Source organism: Lutra lutra, chromosome 6, assembly GCF_902655055.1.
Source record: "Lutra lutra chromosome 6, mLutLut1.2, whole genome shotgun sequence".
Lineage (NCBI taxonomy): Eukaryota > Metazoa > Chordata > Mammalia > Carnivora > Mustelidae > Lutra > Lutra lutra.
Window position 1 is genome coordinate 12,211,708 of NC_062283.1, and position 23,053 is coordinate 12,234,760.

General features: G+C 37.9%; 1 protein-coding gene across 2 annotated transcripts in view; it reads left to right on the forward strand.

Moving 5' to 3' along the window:
• Positions 1-23,053, forward strand: part of DTNBP1 (dystrobrevin binding protein 1) — a 134,093-nt gene that overhangs the window by 8,487 nt on the left and 102,553 nt on the right. For both annotated transcript variants that reach the window (XM_047734114.1, XM_047734115.1), the window contains exons 2-4: positions 4,375-4,428; positions 5,366-5,416; positions 15,737-15,797. In XM_047734114.1, the coding sequence (XP_047590070.1) occupies positions 4,375-4,428; positions 5,366-5,416; positions 15,737-15,797 (166 nt within the window). The remainder of the gene's footprint in view (positions 1-4,374; positions 4,429-5,365; positions 5,417-15,736; positions 15,798-23,053) is intronic.

Below are 23,053 nucleotides of genomic sequence, written 5' to 3' on the forward strand. Positions count from 1 at the left end.
TCACACAGCAGCACTTATGTCTTCCTAGGGTTGTGTGGGTTTAGGAAGAAGACTGGGAACGGTGGGGAAGCCTTTTCTGGAAACTGGTGCATTCAGGAACCTCCACTTTATTTCGCCTGGGCCCGATAATGTACGGAGGTTCTTACTTTCTTGGCGGAGATAATTCTTTTTTTTTTTTTTTAGATTATTTATTTATTTATTTGACAGAGAGAAATCACAAGTAGGCAGAGAGGCAGGCAGAGAGAGAGGAGGAAGCAGGCTCCCTGCTGAGCAGAAAGCCCGATGCGGGGCTCGAACCCAGGACCTGGGATCATGACCTGAGCCGAAGGCGGAGGCTTAACCCACTGAGCCACCCAGGCGCCCCGATAATTCTTACTATACTTTTCATGTGAGTGAGTTCTGTTTACAGAATGCTGACAAAGCCGTATTTGGACTTTTATTTGATTCCTGTGGCAAATCATTACTGTCAGTATAATACCACCATTTTATGTTTGAGGAAACTGGGGTATTACACCAAAATCAGTATTTCCCTCTTAGTGCGTCCTGACATTGTGGGGCATTACATTGCTTTCATCAGCGTGTTGTTTCCAGCACAGAATCACCGTGAGAAACTTGAAGTAGATTTAGTACCCAGTAAGAACAGTATGTTGCTTTTGGTTGAATTCTAGGTTTTGAGTATATATTTCAGAAGGGACTTTTTTGCTTTTTTTGTTACTTGTTAAATATACCTGACCTTAACGTACGTGTGTGTGTATAAATATATATAAATATAAATATATACATACACAAATATATATATACACTTGACCTCATTTTTTCAGCTCTAAGAATAATAGTCCTTGTGACCCTTGTCTGTGTTCCTCTCCTTAACCTTCTTCACTGTTTCCCACCTCCTTCCAGCTTCCTTGTTTTCTCCATCAGTTTCTGTTCTGAAATTTGGTGCATGGATGATTTATGTTGAGAAGGTGTGATGAGAAGAGATGAATGCCTAAAAGACTGTGTTTGTTACAAAAATGTTTACAAAGTTTCAAACATATAAAAAATAGAATCTCATGGTTGACGCAGCATATCCATGATTGAGATCCAACAGTTGTCCCTTTTTCTTTGTCCAATTGTCCCGTGTCGCCACTTTCGCTTTTGTCTCTCCTGTCATGGCTGTGATTGTATAGTGGTTAGTACTCTGTGTTGTGTCTCCTGTCATTATAAAAGTCTCAGATTTGTCTATTACATCTCTCCATCACTTTGCACCCCTAAAGAAATAGATTACATTAATGCAATCCCGACATCATACTTAACAGAATTAACACCAATTCTTTGATATTATCAATGATCCAGTCCATAATCAAATTTCCTTGTTCTTCGAAGTGTCTTTTTACAGTGATTTGTTCAAATCCAGATTAAATAAGTTCCACACATTACATCTGGCTAAGGACCAATTTTAAAGCAGATGGCTGTTAAGGAGCCACGTGGAGAAGCTCTCCTTGACCCTTCCAGTGATTTTATTTTCAGCTTCCTGTGATATTCCTTCTTTCTATTTTTTTGGGGGGGTGTGTGTAGGAGCACCCCAAATTTGATGTATTACAATTGACAAAGTTTATTTCAGAAATAAATATTTAAGATACCAACCTCCAGATTTGCCAGACCATATAAGAATGGTCCAGAAAGGATCTTAACAGTTCCCTTGCAATATCCTTGTACACCTAACTATATGGAATTGCCCTAGATCACTAAAAAATTATTAAAATGATTTTGAGTATAATGTACCACTATGTATAACCATCCTAGTACAATTCTACCTGGGATGTCGCAGCTAAGTGCCTTTCTCAATTTTGGAGTGGAGATGATAGAGCATGACTGTCAAAATACGTTCTCCTAGTTGTTGTGTAATCTTAATTTAAATCTTAATTTAAACTGGATTTACTAGTTGCCAAGGTGAAGCTTGGAAATTTATTTTTTTTTAAAGTTTTTTTTATTTATTATTAGAGTGAGAGTGACAGAGAGAGAGCATGAGCAGGGGGCAGAGGGAGAATCAGGCTCCCCGCCAAGGAAGGAGCCTGATGTGGGTCTTGATCCCAGGACATTGGGATCGTGACCTGAGCTGAAGGCAGACGCTTAACTGACTGAGCCACCCAGGCGTCCTGAAATTTATATTGTTTCTCTAGGACAGTTCAGACTTTTAAAATACAACTCCTAGACTCATCTGGAGAGAGAGAAACAAATGAGTTTTGTATTAAAGAGATTGCAGAGTCTTTTTAACAACAAAGAGCTCATCTCACCAGTATTTTAGTTTTTTAAAAACAACATAGAGGAATGTAAAAATTTTTGTATGAAACTGGCATTCCAGTTTTTTGTTTTTGTTTAAGTTCCTTTCTGGTGGTTAGCCAGGCATTATGGACAAAAACGATGGAGTCCCAGGTCTGGGCTTGCACAGAGAGGCTCAGGCTTGGGGGCGTACATGGGAGAGTCAGCTTGGACAGTCTCGGTTTCTAGCTGAGAGCAGTCGAGCACTTTAAGGAAGGGGCACCTATTTCTCGTTTTACCAAAGGCATGTTCGGGGCTAGTGGTGGTACTGTGGCCTGCATTTCAGACTCTACATAGAAACAAAGATCTGTTGAAATAGCCACATTAAGAGCATTAAACAGTAATATCTCATTTGATATTATAGTGGCTCACAAGGTAGCACTCACTTTCTAGCAACTTCTGTTCTATGGTACAGGATCAGCAGCCAAAAGAAGAAGAAAATGGGCCATAGAAGCAGAAATAAACTGTGCAGAGTCTGTGAACTTCAAATGCTATGTATGGAGGAGCCCATTTAATTTTATTTTTCTGTGCATCTCTAGCCCATTTATCTGTTTCCTAGCCCAGGAATTTTAAAAAGCTAATAACAGGGAAGGAGGAGGCTGCAGTAGCACAGGAGCAGCCGAAGCAGTGAGGTTTCCTCCGAGAACCAGATGACCAGTGGTGGGGGTGGGAGATTTAAATCGAGAAAAAAAAAGAGACACAGGATCCCAGACAAACTCATATCACCATAGATTGGCTTCAGGTAGGTAGATGAAAAGGCATTCCCAGCTCGGACATCTGAGGAAATGACCACAAAAAGTCATCAGTGGTATTCATAAGAATGACCTGGAGCTAGCAGAAAATGTTAAATAGAATATACCAAGTCCTCTTTACAGGAACCCTCCTACACTGTTGGTGGGAATGCAAGCTGGTGCAGCCACTCTGGAAAACAGCATGGAGGTTCCTCAGAAAGCTGAAAATAGAGCTACCCTGCGACTCAGCAGTGGCACTACCGGGTATTTACCCTAAAGATACAAATGTAGTGATCCGAAGGGGCACGGGCACCCGAATGTTTATAGCCGCAATGTCCACAACAGCCAAACTATGGGAAGAACCTAGAAGTTCATCAACAGATGAATGGATAAAGAAGATGTGGTGTGTGTACACACACACACACACACACACAGGAATACTATGCAGTCATCAAAAGAAGTGGAAACTTGCCATTTGCGCCGACATGGATGGAACTAAAGGGTATTATGCTTAGCAAAATAAGTCAATCAGAGAAAGACAATTATCATATGGTCTCTCTGATATGAGGAATTTGAGAGGCAGTGTGGGGGTTTGGGGGGTAAGGAAGGAATAAATGAAACAAGATGGTATTGGGAGGAAACAAACCATAAGAGACTCTTAATCTCACAGAACAAACTGAGGGTTGCAGGGGGGTGGGGGGGTGGGAGGTGAGGGGGTAGGGAGGGGCTGGCTGGGTTATGGACATTGGGGAAGGTATGTGCTAGGGTGAGTGCTGTGAAGTGTGTAAACCTGGCAATTCACAGACCTGTACCCCTGGGGCTAATAATACATTATATGTTAATAAAAAAGAAATTAAAAAAAAAAGAATATACCAAGTCCTCTTTAAAGAAAAAGGTTTGTAATATGTTTTAGAAAACTTTTGATCGGTGTCTAAAATTTCACAAAATGTTTGTACTTAAAGAGCTTTGAGTGCCTAGTATCTACGTGTTTTATTAAAATGTGCCGCTTAGGCATCTTTGTTACCTACCAAATTCACCTGTGTGCATCACTTCTTTTTCTAATGATGCCAGGTAAATGATCTTTCTCTAGATCAATCAGACTTAGGAATTATTTATAAAAAGGGGATTGGGGCAAGAAAAAATATAAGGATGTTTGCTATAGATATTCTATTTGGGGTGCGACATACAGTAAACACTCAAATGTTTGTCTGTGGAGGTGCTGAATTCTTGCTAAAATAATTAGCTCATCTGATCTAAAATTGTAAGAACTATGAAACTCATGGTTGCAAAAAAAATTTCTTAAGCTGTAAAAATATGATAACTTCTACTTATTGAATTATAGGCTGAAGACTCTAAGTGACAAGTCAAGAGAAGCTAAAGTAAAAAGCAAACCAAGGTAAGTCTGTGCTAAGATTTAATTTACTGTGACATATATTTCACATAGCCTTCAGCTCTAGTTCTAATAGCATGATTACTTTGGTGGGGTTCACGTCTGTTGAGTGCCTCTGACTACAGAGCAATCTGATTACTTATAAATTGTGTAATGCAGGAAATTGTCTGATAAAATTGTGAAATGGCTGAGGACATGGCGAGGTGTAGTTGTTTTATTCTTGGACAACCAGTGGTTACTGTTTGATCGCAGTTAATCATTTTGTATATTAAGCACAAAGTGAAAGTCCTTCATTATTGAGAAGCAGATTAATAATGAAACAGTACTTGGCAAGTGAGCCTCTGGGGCTGTTACCTGTTTTATATAAAAAACAACAGTATTGTGCAACTTTTCATTGTTTTTAATACATAAAACATGACCAAATTTTACTTTAAACCTAGAGATTATGAGCTTTTAAAAAATTTTCTTATTGGGGCGCCTGGGTGGCTCAGTGGGTTAAAGCCTCTGCCTTCGGCTCAGGTCATGATCCCAGGGTCCTGGGATCGAGCCCTGCATTGGGCTCTCTGCCTAGCAGGGAGCCTGCTTCCCCCACCCATCTCTCTACCTGCTTCTCTGCCTACTTGTGATCTCTCTCTGTGTCAAATAAATAAAATCTTTAAAAAAAATTTCTTATTTAGCTTTTTATCAAGGTGTTTATCTTATGTGCTAAAACCAACTGTAGGGCAGAATGATGGGTGATAGTATATTACAGTATTTTAATTGTGAATGAAAGCAGTGCATTTGTCTGAAAGTTTAGGTAAATTATTAGTAATTTACAAATATTCCACATTACAATTAAGAGTGTCAAAATTCTCATATGTAGCTTTTTATTTTTTTAAGTTAGCCTAAATTGGAAGCGATTTTAATTAAATTAGTGGGTTTTTTTGTTTTGTTTTTTTGGCAGGACTGTTCCATGTTTGCCAAAGTACACTGCTGGTCTAGAATTACTTAGCAGGTAAGTGTTTCCATTTAAATAAGAAAATTATGCTTCTGACTATTGTCTAAAAATATTTTATAATTTTATAGATAGAATCCTTAAAGCAACTAAATTTTACCTAAGCAGTGATTAGAATTATTAACTTATTCGTTTCCCTGAGGGGTTTTTACTTCTCATAGATTAATGCAAAGGCCATTTAGACTTTAAGCAGATTGATCACTATTGTATCTGCAAGTCAGTAGTTTATTATGTGTATTATATTTATGTTGCAAGAAAATTGATTTTGAATTTAAGTCCTTGATAATCCTCTTACTTTGACTTTTAATTTTATGCCATTTCTTCTCTACTCCCCTCCTACTGGCATGCAGATTAATATTAAAATACATGATTTTCTTACATGTGCACCAGAAGCATAAGCCACAAAAGAAAAAAATAAATTGAACTCCATAAAAATTTAAAACCTTTGTACTTCACAGAACCCATCAAGAAAGTGGAACAGCAATCCACAGGATGGGAGGAAATATTTGCAAATCATTTTTCTGCCAAGGGACTTGAGAGTATATAAATTTTATAACTGAGCGATAAAAAGACAGTCCAGTGAGGAACAGGCAAAGGATTTGAGCAGGAGTTTATCTACGGAAGATATAAACAGCCAAAAGTCACATGGAAAGAAGCTCAGCACCGTTTCCGGATGCTGTCAAGGCCACCGTGAGATGCGCCTTCACACCCCCTAGCCAGGCTGTAATCAGGAGCACAGACAGTAACCGGCCTTGAGCACACGGAGAAATGGCGCCCGTGTGCACTGCTGCTGGGGACAGAAAGTGGTGCGGCTGCTGTGCACAACGGTTTGGTAGTTTCTTAGAAAGTTCAATGTAGAGTTACTGTATGACCTGGCAGTTTCACACCAAGAGAATTGAAAACAAATGTCCACATAGAAACTTGTGCACAAACGGGCATAGCAGTAATATTCGTAATAGCCAGAAAGTAGAAACAACACAAATAATCATCAACTGATGAGCGCACGGTCAGCCACCGAAAGGAACGGAGCGCTGGTACATGCTGCAAGGTGGGTGACGCCCAGAACCAGCACACCAGCCACATGCTACGTGATTCCATTTGTGCAAATATCCCGGATCGGCAAATCCATAGAGACAGAGTAGATTAATGGTTGCCAAGGATTGGAGGAGAGAGGGGGGTGGGTATGGGATTTCTGATTGGGGTGATGACAGTGATTTGCAATTAGATGGTAGTGATAGTTGCCCAACACTGGGAATATACTAACACTACTGAATGACACACTTTAGAAGGGTGTATTTTATGGTGTGTGAATTACCTCAGTATAGCTGTTACAAAAATACGTGATTTAAGTATGTTATATGCGGTTCTGAACTTAATGTGCCCTCTGACAGATCCGTGCTAAAGATGCGTGCGGGAGAAGGTCGCTCCTTGTCCTGAGCTGTGTTTAGGATGACATAGTCATCTGCGCCTAGAGTTCGCTTTCTCTTTTCTAGCTCTTTACTGCCTTTCTTTTTGTGGTTGCTAAATCTAGAGATTTTTTTTTCTTTTTTGAAATGAAAAGTGCTTAATTTGATATCAATTTCCTGCTTGGTTTTGTTGAGTGAAGAGTGTAAGTGAACATGAAAGAAGGTATAGTAAAGAGCAGTGGTGTACTGTTTACGTTTTATCTTTATTTTTGTAAATCTAGTGATTTCGTTGAATGGACTTCATTGAAAGATTTATTTTAGATGTGTAGATCTCCCTCTGTGGTAGTGGTTTGAAAGGGGGTGCACCGTGGGACTTAATATGAAAATTTACAGCTGTAGGAAGATGTCCGTAATATGCCCGTTGATTGCCTTGAAACACCGCTTTATTCTCTTTGGGACTAATATTAAGTGGAGGAAGGACTATTTTAAATAGCAGATCTCTAAATTATAATGTTTTTAATTGTGAAAATTGTGATGAAATGCCCATAACATGAAATTTACCAGCTTAACCATGTTTAAGTGCGCATTTCAGTTCAGTAGTGTTAATAAGCACATTTACATTGTTACGCATCCAAACTCCACAACTTTTCATTTTGCAAAATGGAAACTCTGTGCCCATTAAACAACAATTCCTGGTTGCCGCCTTCCCTGTCTCTGGTGGCCATCATTCCACTTTCTGTGAATCTGACTACTCTGGGCACCGTGTGTAAGTGAACTCAAGCAGTGTTTGTCTTTTTGTGACTGGCTTGTTTCACTGAGCATACTGTTGGCGATTCTGACATATACTGTTCAAGCTATGTTAGAAGTTTCTTTTTAAGGCTGATTAATTTTTTTATAACTATATACCATATTTTGTTTATCCATTCATCCATTAGTGAACACTTAGTTTGCTTCCACCTTTTGGCTATTGTGAGTAATGCTGCTGTGAACATGAGTGTGCACATCTCTCTTCAAGACCCTCCTTGCAGATTTTTAAATCCTTTCAGATTTACTCACAATTGCTGGATCATATGGTCATTATATTTTTAATTTTTTGAAGAACTACTGTACTGCTTACACAGCAGCCACACCGTTTTACATTCCCACCAGCCCCACCAGCAGTGCACAGCAGTGCCCTTTTATCCATATCCACACCAAAACTTATTTTCTGGTTTGGGTTTTGTTGTTGTTTTTTTTTTAATAGCTATTCTAATTGGTTTGAAGTAGGATCTCATTGTGATTTTGATTTGTATTTCCTTAACAACCCATGGTGGTGAGCATCTTTTCCTGTGCTTATTGGGCTCTTAACTATTATCTTCTTCAGATAGGTGTCTATTCAGGTCCTTTGCCCATTTTTGGATAGGGGGGTTTTTGTTGAGTTTTAGGAGTTCTCTCGGTATCTAGATCTTAATCTCTTATCAGATAGATGATTTGCAAGTATTTTCTCCCATTCTGTGGGTTTCCTTTTTTCTCTGTGTTCACTGATGCACAAAAACTTTTAATTTTGATGAAGTTCAACTTCACCATTTTTTGTGCCTTTGGTTTCCTGTCCAAGAAATCACTGCCAAACCCAAAGTCATGAAGCTTTTCCTATGTTTTTTCCTAAGAATATTATAGTTTTAGTTCTTATGTTTAGATTTTTGATCCATTTAGTAAATTTTTGATGATGTTAAGGGCACATCAGGCACTCATTGTTTAGCATATGGATATCCAGTTTTCCCAGCTCCATTTGTTAAAAAGACTGTCCTTTCCCCATTGCATGGTCTTGGCACCCTTGTTGAAAATAATTTGTGTATGTGAGGATTTATTTCGGGGCTGTTTCATTGGTCTGTATATCTGCTTTTATAACAGTAGCACACTGTTTTGATTACAGTACCTTTGTAGTAAGTTTTGAAATCATAAGTGTGAGTCCTCCAACTTTGTTGTTCTTCTCAAGATTGTCTTGGCTGTTCTCGGTCCCTTGAGGTTCCACATGAATTTTAGGGTGGATTTTTTTTTCTGCTTCTACAAAAAATATCATTGGGATTTTGATAGAGATGGCATTAAAATTTATAGATTGCTCTGTGTATTATTGATAACATCTCAATGATCTTAGTCTTCCAATCCAGGAACATGGGGTATCTTTCTATTTATTTATATTGTCTTTAATTTCTTACAGCAGTGTTTTGTAGTTTTCATCATACCAGTCTTTCATCTCCTTTGTTAAATCTTAAATTTTTTAATGCTTTTACAAATGGAATTTTTAAATTTCTTTTTTGAATTTCCTTGTTGACATATGGAAATACAACTAACTTTGTGTGTTGATTTTATATTCTGATACTTTGCTGAATTTGGTTATTAGTCCTAACAGGGTTTGTTTCTGTGGAATCCCTAGGCTTTTATACTTGTAAGATTATATCACTGGCAAACATAATTTTACTTCTTCTTTCCAATTTGATACCTTTTCTTCTTTTTCTTGCCTAATTGCGCTGGCTAGATCTTCCAGTCTTGTGTTGACTAGAATTAGCAAAAACAGGCATCTTTCTCTGTTTCTGATTTTTGAGAAGAAGCTTTTAGTCTCTTGTCACCAAATAAGATGTTTTTTATATTTTCATATTTCATATGTGGTTTTTATTTTGACATAGTTCCCTTTTATTCCTTGTTTTTTAAAAATTTTTAAAAGATTTTATTTGAGAGAGAGAATGAGAGAGAGAGAGCATGAGAAGGGGAAGGGTCAGAGGGAGAAGCTGACTCCCCGCCAAGCAGGGAGCCCAATATGGGACTTGATCCCAGGACTCCAGGATTATGACTTGAGCTAAAGCCAGTCGCTTAACCAACTGAGCCACCCAGGCGTCCCTGTTTCTTGAATTTTTATCTGAGTTCATGGAAGTGTGTTGAGTTTTGTCAAATGCTTTTTCAGCATCAATTGAAATTATATATTTTTTCCCTTTCATTTTGTTAATGTGGTGTATAACATTAATTGGTTTTCATATGTGAAGTCATTCTCAAATTCTAGGAAAAAATCCTCATAGGTTGTTGCCTATATCCTTTAAATATGCTGCTGAATTCAGTTTGCTGTATTTTATTGAGGATTTTTACATCCATGTTCATAAAGGAAATTTATTGGTCTGTAGTTTTCTTGTAGCATCTGTGTCTTTGGCTTAGGAATCAGGGCAGTGCTGGCCTAGAATGCATTAGGGAGTGTTCCCTCCTCCAGTTTTTTGGAAAAGTTTGAGACAGTTGTTTTTTTAATGTTTGGAAGAATTCATTGGTGAAGCCATCAGGACCCAGGCTTTGCTTTTTTGGGGGAGGTGTTTAAATTTTTTTTCCAGTTTTATTAAGATGTAATTGAGATATGTCACTATATAAGTTAAAGGTGTACAGTAATAGTTGTTTGATTTACGTGTATTGTGAAATGATCACAGTGAGTTAAGTTAGCCTTTATTATCTTGTAGAGATGAAACAAAAAGAGCAAAAATAGAAATTTTTTCCTGTGATGAGAATTCTTCACAGCTCCCATATGTTTCACACAGCAGTATACTGAAGTCATCCTGTTGTACTTACGCTCCTAGTACTTACCTTACAACTGGACGTGTATACCATTTGACCACCTTCCTCTAGTACCCTCTCCCTCCACTCTCTGCCTCTGGTAACTACAAATCTTTTTTTTTTTTTTTTTTAATTCTTTTATTTGGTAACTACAAATCTGATCTCTTTTTCTGAGTCTGAGTTTTTTTTTTTTTTAATTCCACATATAAGTGAGATCACACCATAGTTAGCTTTCTCTTTCTGATGTATTTCACTTAGCATAATACCCTCAGAGTCCATTCATGTTGTCACAGACTGCAAGATTTCCTCATTTTTTTGTGGTTGAATAATATTCTGTTGTATATATTGTATATCTATACACCATTCATCCATCAGTGGATGCTGCCGTTGTTTCTATGTCTTTATTATTGTAAATAATGCTGCTGTGAACATTGGGGTGCAGATAACCTTTTTGAGTTAGCATTTTTGTTTCCCTTGGATAAATACCTAGAAGTGGGATTGCTGGATCAAATGGTAGTTCTGTTTTTAATTTTTTAGGGTCCCCCATTTTCCATAGTGGCTATACTTGTTTACAGTCCCACCAAAGTTAAGTGAGGGTTCCTTTTTCTCTACATCCTCCCCAGCATTTGTTACATCTTTCTGATGATGGCCATGCTAACAGGTGGGAGGTGCTATGGTTCATTGTGGTTTTGATTTGTATTTCCATGATAATTAGGATGTTGAACATCTTTTCATATACCTTTTGGCCATTTATCTGTCTTTGGGGGAAATGTGTACATTTTTTAAAATTGGATTTATTGGGGAGGTTTTTTGGTATTGTATATGTTCCTTATATATTTTGGATATTAACTTTTTACCAGATACATGGTTTGCAAATACTTTTTCCCCATTCTTTAGGCTCTTTTCACTTTGTTATTTCTTTTGCTCTGCAGAAGCTTTTTAATTTGATAGAGTCCCACTTCTTTTTGTTGCTTGTTCTTTAGGTGTCGTATCTAAAAAATCATTGCCAAGACCCAGGTCATGGAACTTTTTATGGATGTTTTCTTCTAGGAATTTCATGGTTTCAGGTCTTACACTTAAGTCTTTAATCCATTTTGACTTAATTTTGGGGCGAGGTATAAGATAGGGGTAGAGTGCCATTATTTTTCATGTGAATATCCCATTATTCCAGGACCATTTACTGAAGAGACTGTCTTTTCCATTGAGTAGTAGTTGACCACATATGCTTGGGGTTATTTCTGGACTTTTATTCTGTTCCATTGATCTGTTTGTTTTTATGTCTGTTCCATACTGTTTTGATTACCGTAGCTCAATAGTGTAACTTGAAATCTGGAAAGGTGATGCCTCACTCTTTATTATTGTTTACTAGGATTGCTTCAGCTAGGTGAGGTCTTTGTGGTTTTAGGATGGCTTTTTGCACTTCTGTTAGAAAAAAAAAATCCACTAGAATCTTGATAGGGATTGCATTGAATCTATGGATGGCTTTTGGTAGTATGGATACTTTAACAGTTCTTCCAGTCCATGAATGTGGGGTGCCTTTCCATTCATTTTCCATCTTTGATTTCTTAAATCGTTGTTTAACAGCTTTCAGAGTAGAGATCTTTCCCTTCTGGGTTAAGGTGATTCCCCATTATTTTATTGTTTTTGATGCTATTGTAAACGGGATTGTTTTATTTTTCAGATAATTCATTGTTTATAGAAATGCTACCAATTTTTTTTATATTTTGTATCTTGCAACTTTTATTGCATTTGTTGATTAGATCTAACAGGTTTTTTGGTGGAATCTTTAGGATTTTCTACATTTAAAATTATGTCATCTGCAAATAGAGATAGTTCTACTTCTTCCTTTCCATTTCTGATGCCTTTTATTTCATTTTCTTGTCTCCTTGCTCTGGCAAGGAGTTCTTAGTACTCTGTTGAATAGGAGTGGTGAGACTGAGGACCAGAAAAACTTTGAAACTTTCACTATTGAGTATGGTGTTAGCTGTGAGCTTATATACGGCTTTTATTATGTTGAGTTATCCTCCTTTTATACCTAATCTGTTAAGATTTTTTATCATGAGCAGATGTTGAATTTTGTTAGATGCCTTTTCTGCATCTATTGACATGATCATAGGATTTTTTTTTTTTTTTTTTTTTTGGTCTTTCTAGAAATGTGGTATATCACATTGATTTGCAGATGTTGAACCATCCTTTCATCCCAGATCAGGTCATGATCTCAGGCTCCTGGGATGTGCGTGCTGCACTCCCTCCGTCACATCCCAGATCACAACAGATCGTGGTGAATGATTCTTTTAATGTGCTGCTGAATTCAACTTGCTAGTATTGTATTGAGAGTTTCTGCGTGTGTATTCATCAGAGATACTGGTCTATAGTTTTCTTTTCTGATACTGTCCTTTACTGGCTTTGGTCGCAGAGTCCGCTAGCCTCCTAAAAGAGTTTGGGAATATTCCTTCCTCTTCATTTTTTGGAAGAGTTTGAGAAGGATTGGCATTAACTCTTTTTGAAATGTTTAGTAAAATTCATCCGTGAAGGCATCTCATCCTGGGCTTTCCTTCATTGGGAGATTTTTGATTACTGATTCAATCTCCTTACTCATAATTACTATTGAAACTTTTTGTTTCTTCCTGATTCCATTTTGGTAGTCTGTATGTTTCTAAGAATTTTTCCATTTCCTCTGGATTATCCAGTTTGTTAGTGTATAGTACTTCATAGTAGTCTCTTGTGATTCTTTATATTTTTGTGGTGTCGGTTATAATGTCTCCTTTTCCATTTATAATTTTGATTTGGGTCCTCTTTTTTCCTGCAGTTAGTCTAGCTGAAATTTTGTCAGTTGCATTTGTCTTTTCAAAGAATCAGCTCTTAGTTTAATCTTTTCTGTTGTTTTCCTATTCTGTTTCATTTATTTCTTCTCCAGTCTTTATTATTTTCTTCCTTCTTCTAACTTTAGCCTCAGTTTTTTTTTGTTTTTAATTTTTTCTAGTTTCTTAAAGTGTAGAGTTAAGTTGTTTATTTGGGATCTTCTTAATGCCGGCATTTGTTGTGAACTTCCCTTTTAAAACTGTATTCCATAAGTTTTGGTATGTTCTATTTTCATTTGTTTCGGGATACATTTTTATTTCCTGTTTAATTTCTTCTTTGATTCATTGATTATTCAGGAGTGAGATTTTCAGTGACTGATGCAAACTCCTTACTAGTTACCAGATTTTCTATTTCTTTGGGATTCAGTCTTGGTAGATTTTGTTTTTCTAGGAATTTCTTTATTATTTTAATTTTTTTTTGAAAATTTTATTTATTCACTTGAGGGAGCGTGCACATGAGCACGAGTTGAGGGGAGGGACAGAGAAAGAGGGAGACGGAGGGAGTAGAGCACACACGATCCCAGGAGCCTGAGATCAGGACCTGAGCCGAAGGCAGACTCCAACCAACTGAGCCACCCAGGTGCCCTAGGATTTGTCTGTTTCATCTAGATTATCTGATTTTTTTGGTGTACAGTTACTCATAGTACTCTTATAATCCTTTTTATTCCTGTAAAATTGGTAATGTCCCCACTTTTTTTTTTTCTAATTTTGAGTCTTCTCTTTTTTTTCCTTAGTCCACTTAAAGATTTAATTTTGTTGGTCTTTCTAAAGGACCAGTTTTTGGTTTCATTGATTTTCCCACTATTTTTATTCTCTATTTTATTTATCTGCCATGGTGTTTATTTTTTCTTCCTTTTGCTAGCTTTGGGTTCAGTTTGTTCTTTTTCTACTTTAAATTGTGAAGTTAGGCTGTTGATGTGAGATCTTTCTTCTGTTTAAATGTAAGGCCTTTATAATTACAAATTTCACTCAAAGCCCTGTTTTTCCTGAGTCCCTTAAGTTTTGGTATGTTGTGGTTTTATTTTCATTCATCTCTTAGTATTGTTTGATTCCCCTTATGATTTTTTTCTTTGATTATTTAAAAGAATTTGTTTAATTTCCACACATTTGCAAATCTTCCAGTTTTCCTTTCATTGATTTCAAACTTCATCCCATTGTGGTCAAAAAAAGATACTTCGTATGATTCTCTTTTTGTTCAAAAAAATATATAGACTTTTTTAGAGCAGTCTTAGGTTAGCAAAATTGAGCCAGAGTTTCAGAGATTTCTTATTTACCCCCTTTACAAAAATCTCCTGAGAGTTAATTTGTGGCCTGGCAGATAATCTATCCTGGAAACTGTCCTGTGTGCACTTGAGAAGAATGTGTATTCTGTGGTTGTCCGGTACAGTGTTCTTTATATATCTGTTCTACCTACTTGGTTTATTGTGGTGCTCAGGTCCTCTCTTGCTTATCTTTTGTCTGGTCATTTTAACCATTACTAAGAGTGGGGTATCGAAGTCTCTGTTCCTAGAGAATGGTTTATTTTTCCTTCCATTCTGTCAATTATTGCTTTGTGTATTTTGCAGACTTTGTGTAAGAGTACAATTGTGGAAACCAGGAAGTTAACACTGCTCCCTGGCCTACAGACCTCGTTCAGATTTCATCAGCTATCCCACTAGTGTCCTTATTTTGGGACCAGGATCCAATCTAGAATCATAGGTGTATTTAGTCACTGTACCTCCTCCATCTCCATTAATCCAGAACAGTTCCCGAGTCTTTGTTCTTCCTAACCTGGACACTTTTGAAGAGTACTTTTTGATATTTTGCAAATTACCCCTCAATTTGGGTTTATATGCTCCCCCACCTCGTGATTAAAGTCTGTGGTGTTTTGGCAACACTACCACAAGGGCAATGGTGTGTGCTTCTCAGAGCATCACATTAATAGACACATGTTTATATGTTTCATTACCGTGGATCGTGTGGTTAGGGGAGTGTCTGCCTGGTTTCTACATTGTTGTTCTATTTCCCCCTTTTTAATTATGGGTGTCCTGTAAGGAGATATTTTGAGACTGTGTAGTAAATATGTTGTTTCTCTTCATAATTTCTCACTGATTTTAGCATCCATTAGAATTCTTGCCTGAAACAATTATTGTCATGTTTACCAAGTGGTGATACTTTGTTATCATTTTTTCTGCAGTTGTTCATTGGAAGTCTACAGGAGAATTTCTCCCTCTCCCCCATTCATTTAAATTGCTGTGAACTCGTGGATGTTTGTGTTAGTCCTTGAGTTATAACCCGTCACTACCATTATTTTGTTGCTCAAATTGTCCCAGGTTTGGCCATTGGAAGCCCCTTCAAGTTTCTTCTATGTCCCTGTGACGTGTCCCCATTATTTTTGAGTTGATATTTTTCCTAGGATACCATAGGATGTTCCAGGTTCATCTTTAGATGTTTCCTTTTTTTTTCATATGTGATTTGCATTTTGAATTACTTTTTGCTTTTTTGAGGTATGAAGATACATGGGCTGCACTTCACAGAAGAGCCAAGGAATGTGCAAGTGCTGGGGAGGTAAGGAACCGGCTAATCTTATACTTGTGGGAAAAGTATCTGTCTGCAGTGCTAAAGGCTAGTTTCTAAGGAATTACATTTGGGATTACATTAAAATATTTTACAGGATATCTGCAATTAAATTTGCTAGTTGATTATGGAACTCCCTCAATTACATTTTTGTAATTTCTCCAAACTAAGCCTAAGATTAGTTAGTCTTAGAGAGATTATTTTATTTTCAAGTCACAAGTAAATATTTGGCTCATCTAGGTACAGTGCTCTGAATTTGAGTCTGATGCCTAAAATCATTAATTTGCTTAACAAATAAACGTAAACGTTTCAGGGGCCATCCTCAATTCACTCATCTTCTAGCAGTATGTGTACAGTGTATAATGAGTAAAAGTGACTTGTAATTAAAAGTATTTGGTACAGGGCGCCTGGGTGGCTCAGTGGGTTGAGCCGCTGCCTTCGGCTCAGGTCATGATCTCAGGGTCCTGGGATCGAGTCCCACATCGGGCTCTCTGCTCAGCAAGAAGCCTGCTTCCCTCTCTCTCTCTCTCTGCCTGCCTCTCCGTCTGCTTGTGATCTCTCTCTGTCAAATAAATAAATAAATCTTAAAAAAAAAAAATTATTTGGTACATGTACTGAAAGCTCTATTAGCCAAGGTCAAATACTCTGTGCTTTTGATGTCAATCAAACTTCTTTCTAGAAACACTTCTGTGATTCTGACTTTTAATTAATTTAACCTTTCTTTATCACTTACCTAAATTAGTGAAGCTGTAACACTTACATAGAGTAGAGTAATACATGTGATAAAAATTTAGACATTAGTGTTTCTCTTAGAAATTATTGAAAAGAGGGAATATAGGTTTCTGGTAGTAAGGTAAACCAGGTACTTTGAAAAACCCTGTAACCATAAAACACTTCAGTGCTGGATAGATTTTTAAAAAATTATTTAACACACTAGGCTCACAAAAATGAAGGGAAATCCTAAAGGGCCAAAAAAAAAAAAAAGAAAACCCGCCCCACCCAAAAAAGAAGAAGAAGAAAACAAAAAAAGAACAGGGAACTGAAATCAGAGTTGTTAAAAAAAAAAAAAAAAAAACAAAAACCTGTGGAACCTGGGGTAAAATACTAAAATAAAAGCTTTCAAGCTCTATGGAGAAAGGAGATTTTGTAGGGAACTGGATCTGAGACTCCTGCACAAAGCTTTTGAATTTTTGAAGTGGCTGCATCCCTCTTGGTGAATGGTGAAGGTAGGCAAGAAAAGCTCCCTGTCTACAAAAAGAGGCAGCATGGAAACCTCTCTGTCTTCATAACAGCTTGGAATAAATACAGCTCCCTTTCTAGATTTCTTTACTGTTGCCTTGGCCTCGTTTCAGTGTGGGGCTCAAATTTATACTTATACAAATTTATACTTCCTGTACGACTGACGAACCACTGAGTTGAAGAATGTAAGGACCAAACGTGACTATGTTCTTTGACACCCAACAGAAACAAACACAAATTCTACATGGATGAAACTCTGTAAACCTAGGTCCCTCTGTATTTCTATAGATTAATTTTCTACAACCCCTCTACAAAAAAAATAGCAAACACAAATTCTATATGGATGAAGCTTTATAAACCTAGGTCCCTCCGTATTTCTACAGATTAATTTTCTACAGCCCCTCTACAAAAAAATTAGCAAACACACAGAGAAATGTATTTTCAAAAGCTTGAGGGGCGCCTGGGTAGCTCAGTGGGTTAAACCTCTGCCTTTGGCTCAGGTCATGATCTCAGGATCTTGGGATCTGGCCCCTCGTAGGGCCCCCTGCTCAGCGGGGAGCCTGCTTCCCCCTCTCTCTCTGCCTGCCTCTCTGCCTACTTGTGATTTCTGTCTGTCAAATAAATGTTTAAAAAGAAAAAAAAAGTTTGAGAGGCACCAGACCCAAAGAGTACAATTTAGACCTACAAAGGATGTTAGATATTGCACCATTGGGTGCAGACTATTAAATAGGTAAATGCATAGTCTTTTAAAGCTTTTATAGAGATTAAAAAATGGATTAAAAAATGAATAAGGAATAAGATTTTATCAAACATGACTTTAATAAGACACTGACAGTAAAAACCCCAAGGGTGTGCTTCAACAGCAATTATATACAAATGAAGAAAGACTACAGTGATGTAGAAGGGATTCTGAGATAAAGTGGAAAATATGAAAAACAAGTTAACAGAGAATAGCTCTAGAAGATCTTGAGGTTGAACCAAATGAGATGACCAGTATTAGACTAATTTGGATCTGTAAAGTTAGAGTCTCATATGGGTCAACTTCTCTAATAAACATTCTAGAAAGAATGCGGGAAAGACAATATAGGAGAAGATCAATAAAAGACAAATAGAATTACAAGGGGAAAAAAAACAGATAAATCTATAATCACGATGGGAAGATTTTAATACATTCCTCTCAATTGAGAAGGGAAAAAAATCAGATAAAACAAGTATGGATATAGGGGAATTAAGTAATGTGATTAACAAATTTCACTGGATGGGCAAATGTAGAGTACTGTCCCAACAAATATAAAATACAGGTTCCTTAAAGCATATCTGGAACATGTAAAAATTGACCATGTGCTGAAGCATAAAGCAGTCCTCAGCAAGTTTCACACAAGGGAAGTCCTACAGACTCTTCTCTGATCTCACTGCAGATGAAGCTGAAAGTCAGGAAAACAAGTTTGAAGATTCCATGTGTTTGGAAATAAAAAATATTATGGGGCACCTCGGTGGCTCAGTTGGTTAAGAAACTGCCTTTGGCTCAGGTCATGATCCTGGAGTCCCAGGATCGAGTCCCACATTGGGCTCCCAGCTCCACGGGGAGTCCACTTCTCCCTCTGACCTCCTCCCCTCTTATGCTTTCTATTTCTCTCAAATAAATAAAATCTTTTAAAAAAATATTATGACTATGCATGGCTCAAAGAAGGGAAAGTATTGAAAAATTTACAGTTTACATATGAATTATTGAATGAGCTTATCTGACTTAAGAATTTGGAAAGAGAACAGAATAAACTTCAAAGAAGGAATGAAAGATGATAAACTAAGTAAATGAAATAGAATATAAAAATACAGTAGAAGCTAAACAAAGTGAAAAATTCTTTTTAAGTTTTATTTATTTATTTTTAAGTAATCTCTATTCCTACCATGGGGCTTGAACTCACACCCCAAGATCAAGAGTCACATGCTCGGGGCACCTGGGTGGTTCGGTTGGTTAAGCAACTGGGTACTGGGATCAGGGTACTGGGATCAGGCCCCGTGTCAGGCTCCTTTCTTAGCAGGGAGCCTGCTTCTCCCTCTCCCTCTGCCTGCTACTCCTCCTGCTTATGCGCTCTCTCTCTGTCAAATAAATAATTTTTTTTTAAGTCATATGCTCTACTGATTGAGCCAGCTAGGTGCCCCCAAAGTGGAAAGTTCTTGGAGAAGACTAATACAGTCGGTAAATCTCTGTTCAAAAAACAATTTTAGGATCAATATCTGATCAAGAAACAATTTTAAGAATTGAAGGGAATGTAACTAGTTATCACACAGAGTGAGATTAAGAGTTTATGAACAATTCTGACAAATTCAAAAAGTTAGATGAAATGGCAGAAATCCTAGAAATTTTTACCCAAACCAGTTCTAGAAGCAATTCAAATCCTAAATAATATTGTGGTCACTAAAGAAATTATGTTAGCGTAGTGATTAAAAATTTTTTTCTGCTGAAAAAGCACCAGGTCTGTCTGCAAAATTAGGAGATTCCTATCAGACTTTCAGGGAATCTTCCTTTTCAGTGTTAGACAAACTTTTGCAGCAAATAAAAAAAGAGGAAACTGTGCCCAGCTCATAATGAAACCCAATAAGGGAAGTATGAGAAAGTGACATCGAGTCTAGTCACATTCATGAATATAGATACAAAAGTTAAAAACAAAATAAAGTCATTATCTTTCACCTAACTTCAGTTTCTGAAAATCAGATGTTCTATGCAAAAACTCTAGCTCGGACCCTGTTTCCCATATTCTAAATTGTAGAAGTTACAACGTGTTCTGTGTCAACCCTAAACCCTCAACCAACTTGCCTAAATATATGTAAAACCAGCAAAATGTCTACATATGAGTGTAGTGCTCGAGGCCTAGTTTTCTGATTACCAAACCTTTCACATGCCTGTTTGTAAACAGTTGCTTTTGTGTGGTAATGAGATCCCTCAACACTAGCAGCCCCCGGGAAGGCCTGCATCTCCTTCATGGATGTGCTCCTCGTACTGTCCTGTGATTGTGATATGCTAATGATGGTAATTGATTTATAATTTGAGAATCTTCTTGCACATTGTCTTATTTTTTTTTTTAAAAGATTTTATTTATTTCTTTGACACAGAGAGAGACAGATCACAAGTAGGCAGAGAGAGAGGGAGAAGCAGGCTCCCCGCTGAGCAGAGAGCCTGATGTGGGGCTCGATCCCAGGACCCCGAGATCATGACCTGAGCTGAAGGCAGAGGCTTAAACCACTGAGCCACCCAGGCGCCCCTTGCACATTGTCTTAAAATGTGTATCAAGCTTAAATATAAAGTCTTCCTAGGTAAATATTAGCTAGAACTTTGTACTGCTTATGTGTATGTCCTGTGAGTATTGGATGATAGAAGGCATTCTACCGGGGACACCTTTGGCAGTGTGTGGTTGTGTTGGCAAACCAAAGCCAGCAGTGCATAAAAAGCAAAATACTATACACCGGGTTTATTCCAGGATTGAAAGGTTGACATTAGAGTGTTTTTCTTTTTTCTTTTTTTTTTTTTTTTAAGTGAGAGAGAAAGTAGGGGAGCAGGGAGGGGCAGAGAGAATCTTAGGCTCCATGCCCAGCATAGAGCCTGACTCAGGGCTCAATCTCATGACCCTAAGATCATGACCTGAGCCCACATCAGGAGTTAGATACTTAACTGACTGAGCCACCCAGGCACCCTGACCTTAGAGGTCTTTTACATGTAATTGACCATGTTAACATATTAGAGGAGAAAAATACATGATGCAGAAAATACAACGGACCAGTTGTACAATATACAATCAAAGGAAGAAATTCAATAAAATTAAGCACCTCTTTAGAGTAAAGTGATTTAGCCGGTTTTTGTAGAACATCATTGTCCTGAAATCTGCCCAAACCTGCAGTATTTGACTTGTAGCACATTTCAACCATCTTGCTGAATCCTCTTTTCTTTTTTTTTTAAAAAGCTTTTATTTATTTGTGGGGGGGAGCATGAGCTGGGGGGAAGGGCAGAGGGAGAGGGAGAAGCAGATTCTGAGCTGAGCATGGAGCCCGATGTGGGGCTCAGTCCCAGGATCCCGGGATCATGACCTGAACCAAAGGCCGCCGTTTAACCAACTGAGTCACTCAGGAACCCCGAAATCCTCTTTTCTAATAATTTGTATTTGGGTGTGGGAATTCTTTTGTGTAGATGGTAGGTTTAGTTTCTTCCTTTCTAATGTGCATAACTTCCATGTCTTCATGGTTTTGTTTGTTTGTTTTTTACACTGGTTAGAACCTCCAGTATAATGTTGAGTAAGAGTAGATGAAGACCTTTATTCACATTTTGGCTCCATCAGAGTTGAATGTGAAAGGGAAATTATTTCTTTTGGGAAACAATGGAAGACCTTTAAGACCTCCAGGTAGAGAAAGATTCCTTAAGGAAGACATAAAAAACACCAATCAAAAATACTAGTAATTTTTATCAAGGCTTCTACTCCTTAAACAACACCATGAAAAAGTTAAGCAATTCATAAAACACAGGACACAAGTATTCAGAAAATATGATCAGCATATACAAACCAATAAAAAGAGGGCATTATGGGGCGCCTGGGTGGCTCAGTGGGTTGAGCCTCTGCCTTCGGCTCGGGTCATGATCTCAGGGTCCTGGGATTGAGCCCCACATCGGGCTCCCTGCTCAGTGGGGAGCCTGCTTCCCCGTCTCTCTCTGCCTGACTCTCTGCCTACTTGTGAACTCTGTCAAATAAAATAAAAATCTTAAAAAAAAAAAAAAAAAAGGCAATAACCCAATATAGAAGTGAGCGAGGGGCGCCTGGGTGGCTCAGTGGGTTAAAGCCTCTGCCTTCAGCTCAGGTCATGATCCCAGGATCCTGGGATCGAGCCCCGCATCGGGCTCTCTGCTCAGCAGGGGGTCCTGCTTCCTCCTCTCTCTCTGTCTGCCTTTTGCCTACTTGTGATCTCTGTCAAATGAATAAATAAAGTCTTTAAAAAAAAAAAAAGCAAAAGATAGGATCAGGCATTTTACAGAAGAAAAAATACGAGTGGCCAATAAAAATAAACATGAAGATGTGTTTCAAGGTGATTAGTAATCAAAGAAATACATATTGAAACCACAGGTTTATACTCATTAAGTTGTCAGAAATTGAAGCCTTGAGTCTCTGTGCCGATGGTCATTATTTGCAGAGGACAGTTTTGGTTTCTTCCCTAGGAAGAAACATGATGAGCAACTAGAACTGGGGAATGTGAGTCCATGCTAGGATTGTATTAGAAAACAAACATCGGCAGGGGCTCCAGGGGAGCTCAGTCACTGAGCGACTGCCTTCAGCTCGGGGCATGATCCCAGGGTCCTGGGATCCAGCCTTGCATTGGGCTCCCTGCTCTGTGAGGAGTCTGCTTCTCCCTTTCTTTTGCCGCAGCCCCCCCCCCCCACCACTTGTGTTCTCTCTCCATCAAATAAATAAATTTTTTTAAAAATTAAAAAAAAAAAACCAGACCTTGACGTTAAGTAGGAGTTGACGTTGGAAGGTACCTTTCCAACAGCAGTTCTGTACCTAGGGGGGAGAGCCCCAGAGCATTTTCATCTCACACTTTCCCCTAATAGTACTGGTGTGGCACATACTTCCTCTGATAATGTTGCCATGGTCTTTATTACACAGTAAGCAGATGAGGCTACTTGAAGTCAGAGGTAGCTAGTCTGGGGTGGTCTGATGACCCCAAGGCCCACTGAGCCACTCTGAGATGAGACGAATACCTTGGATGCATCTGTAAGTCATTGGTGAAACTTGACTGTGTGCACCAGGAGATTTGTACCAGAATGTTTCAGCAGGTTTTTTGAAACTTTAGACTATCTACAGAATAAAGTACAGCATCCTTCATAAAATCAAATACCGTACAGTGGTGAAAATTAGCAAACAACTAATCAGCATGGAGGAGTCCCACTGTGCTTAGTGAAGACTATATCTTGTAGGGGAGATTTAAGAAATAATTCTTTTGATTGTAAGAAGTACTTTATATTA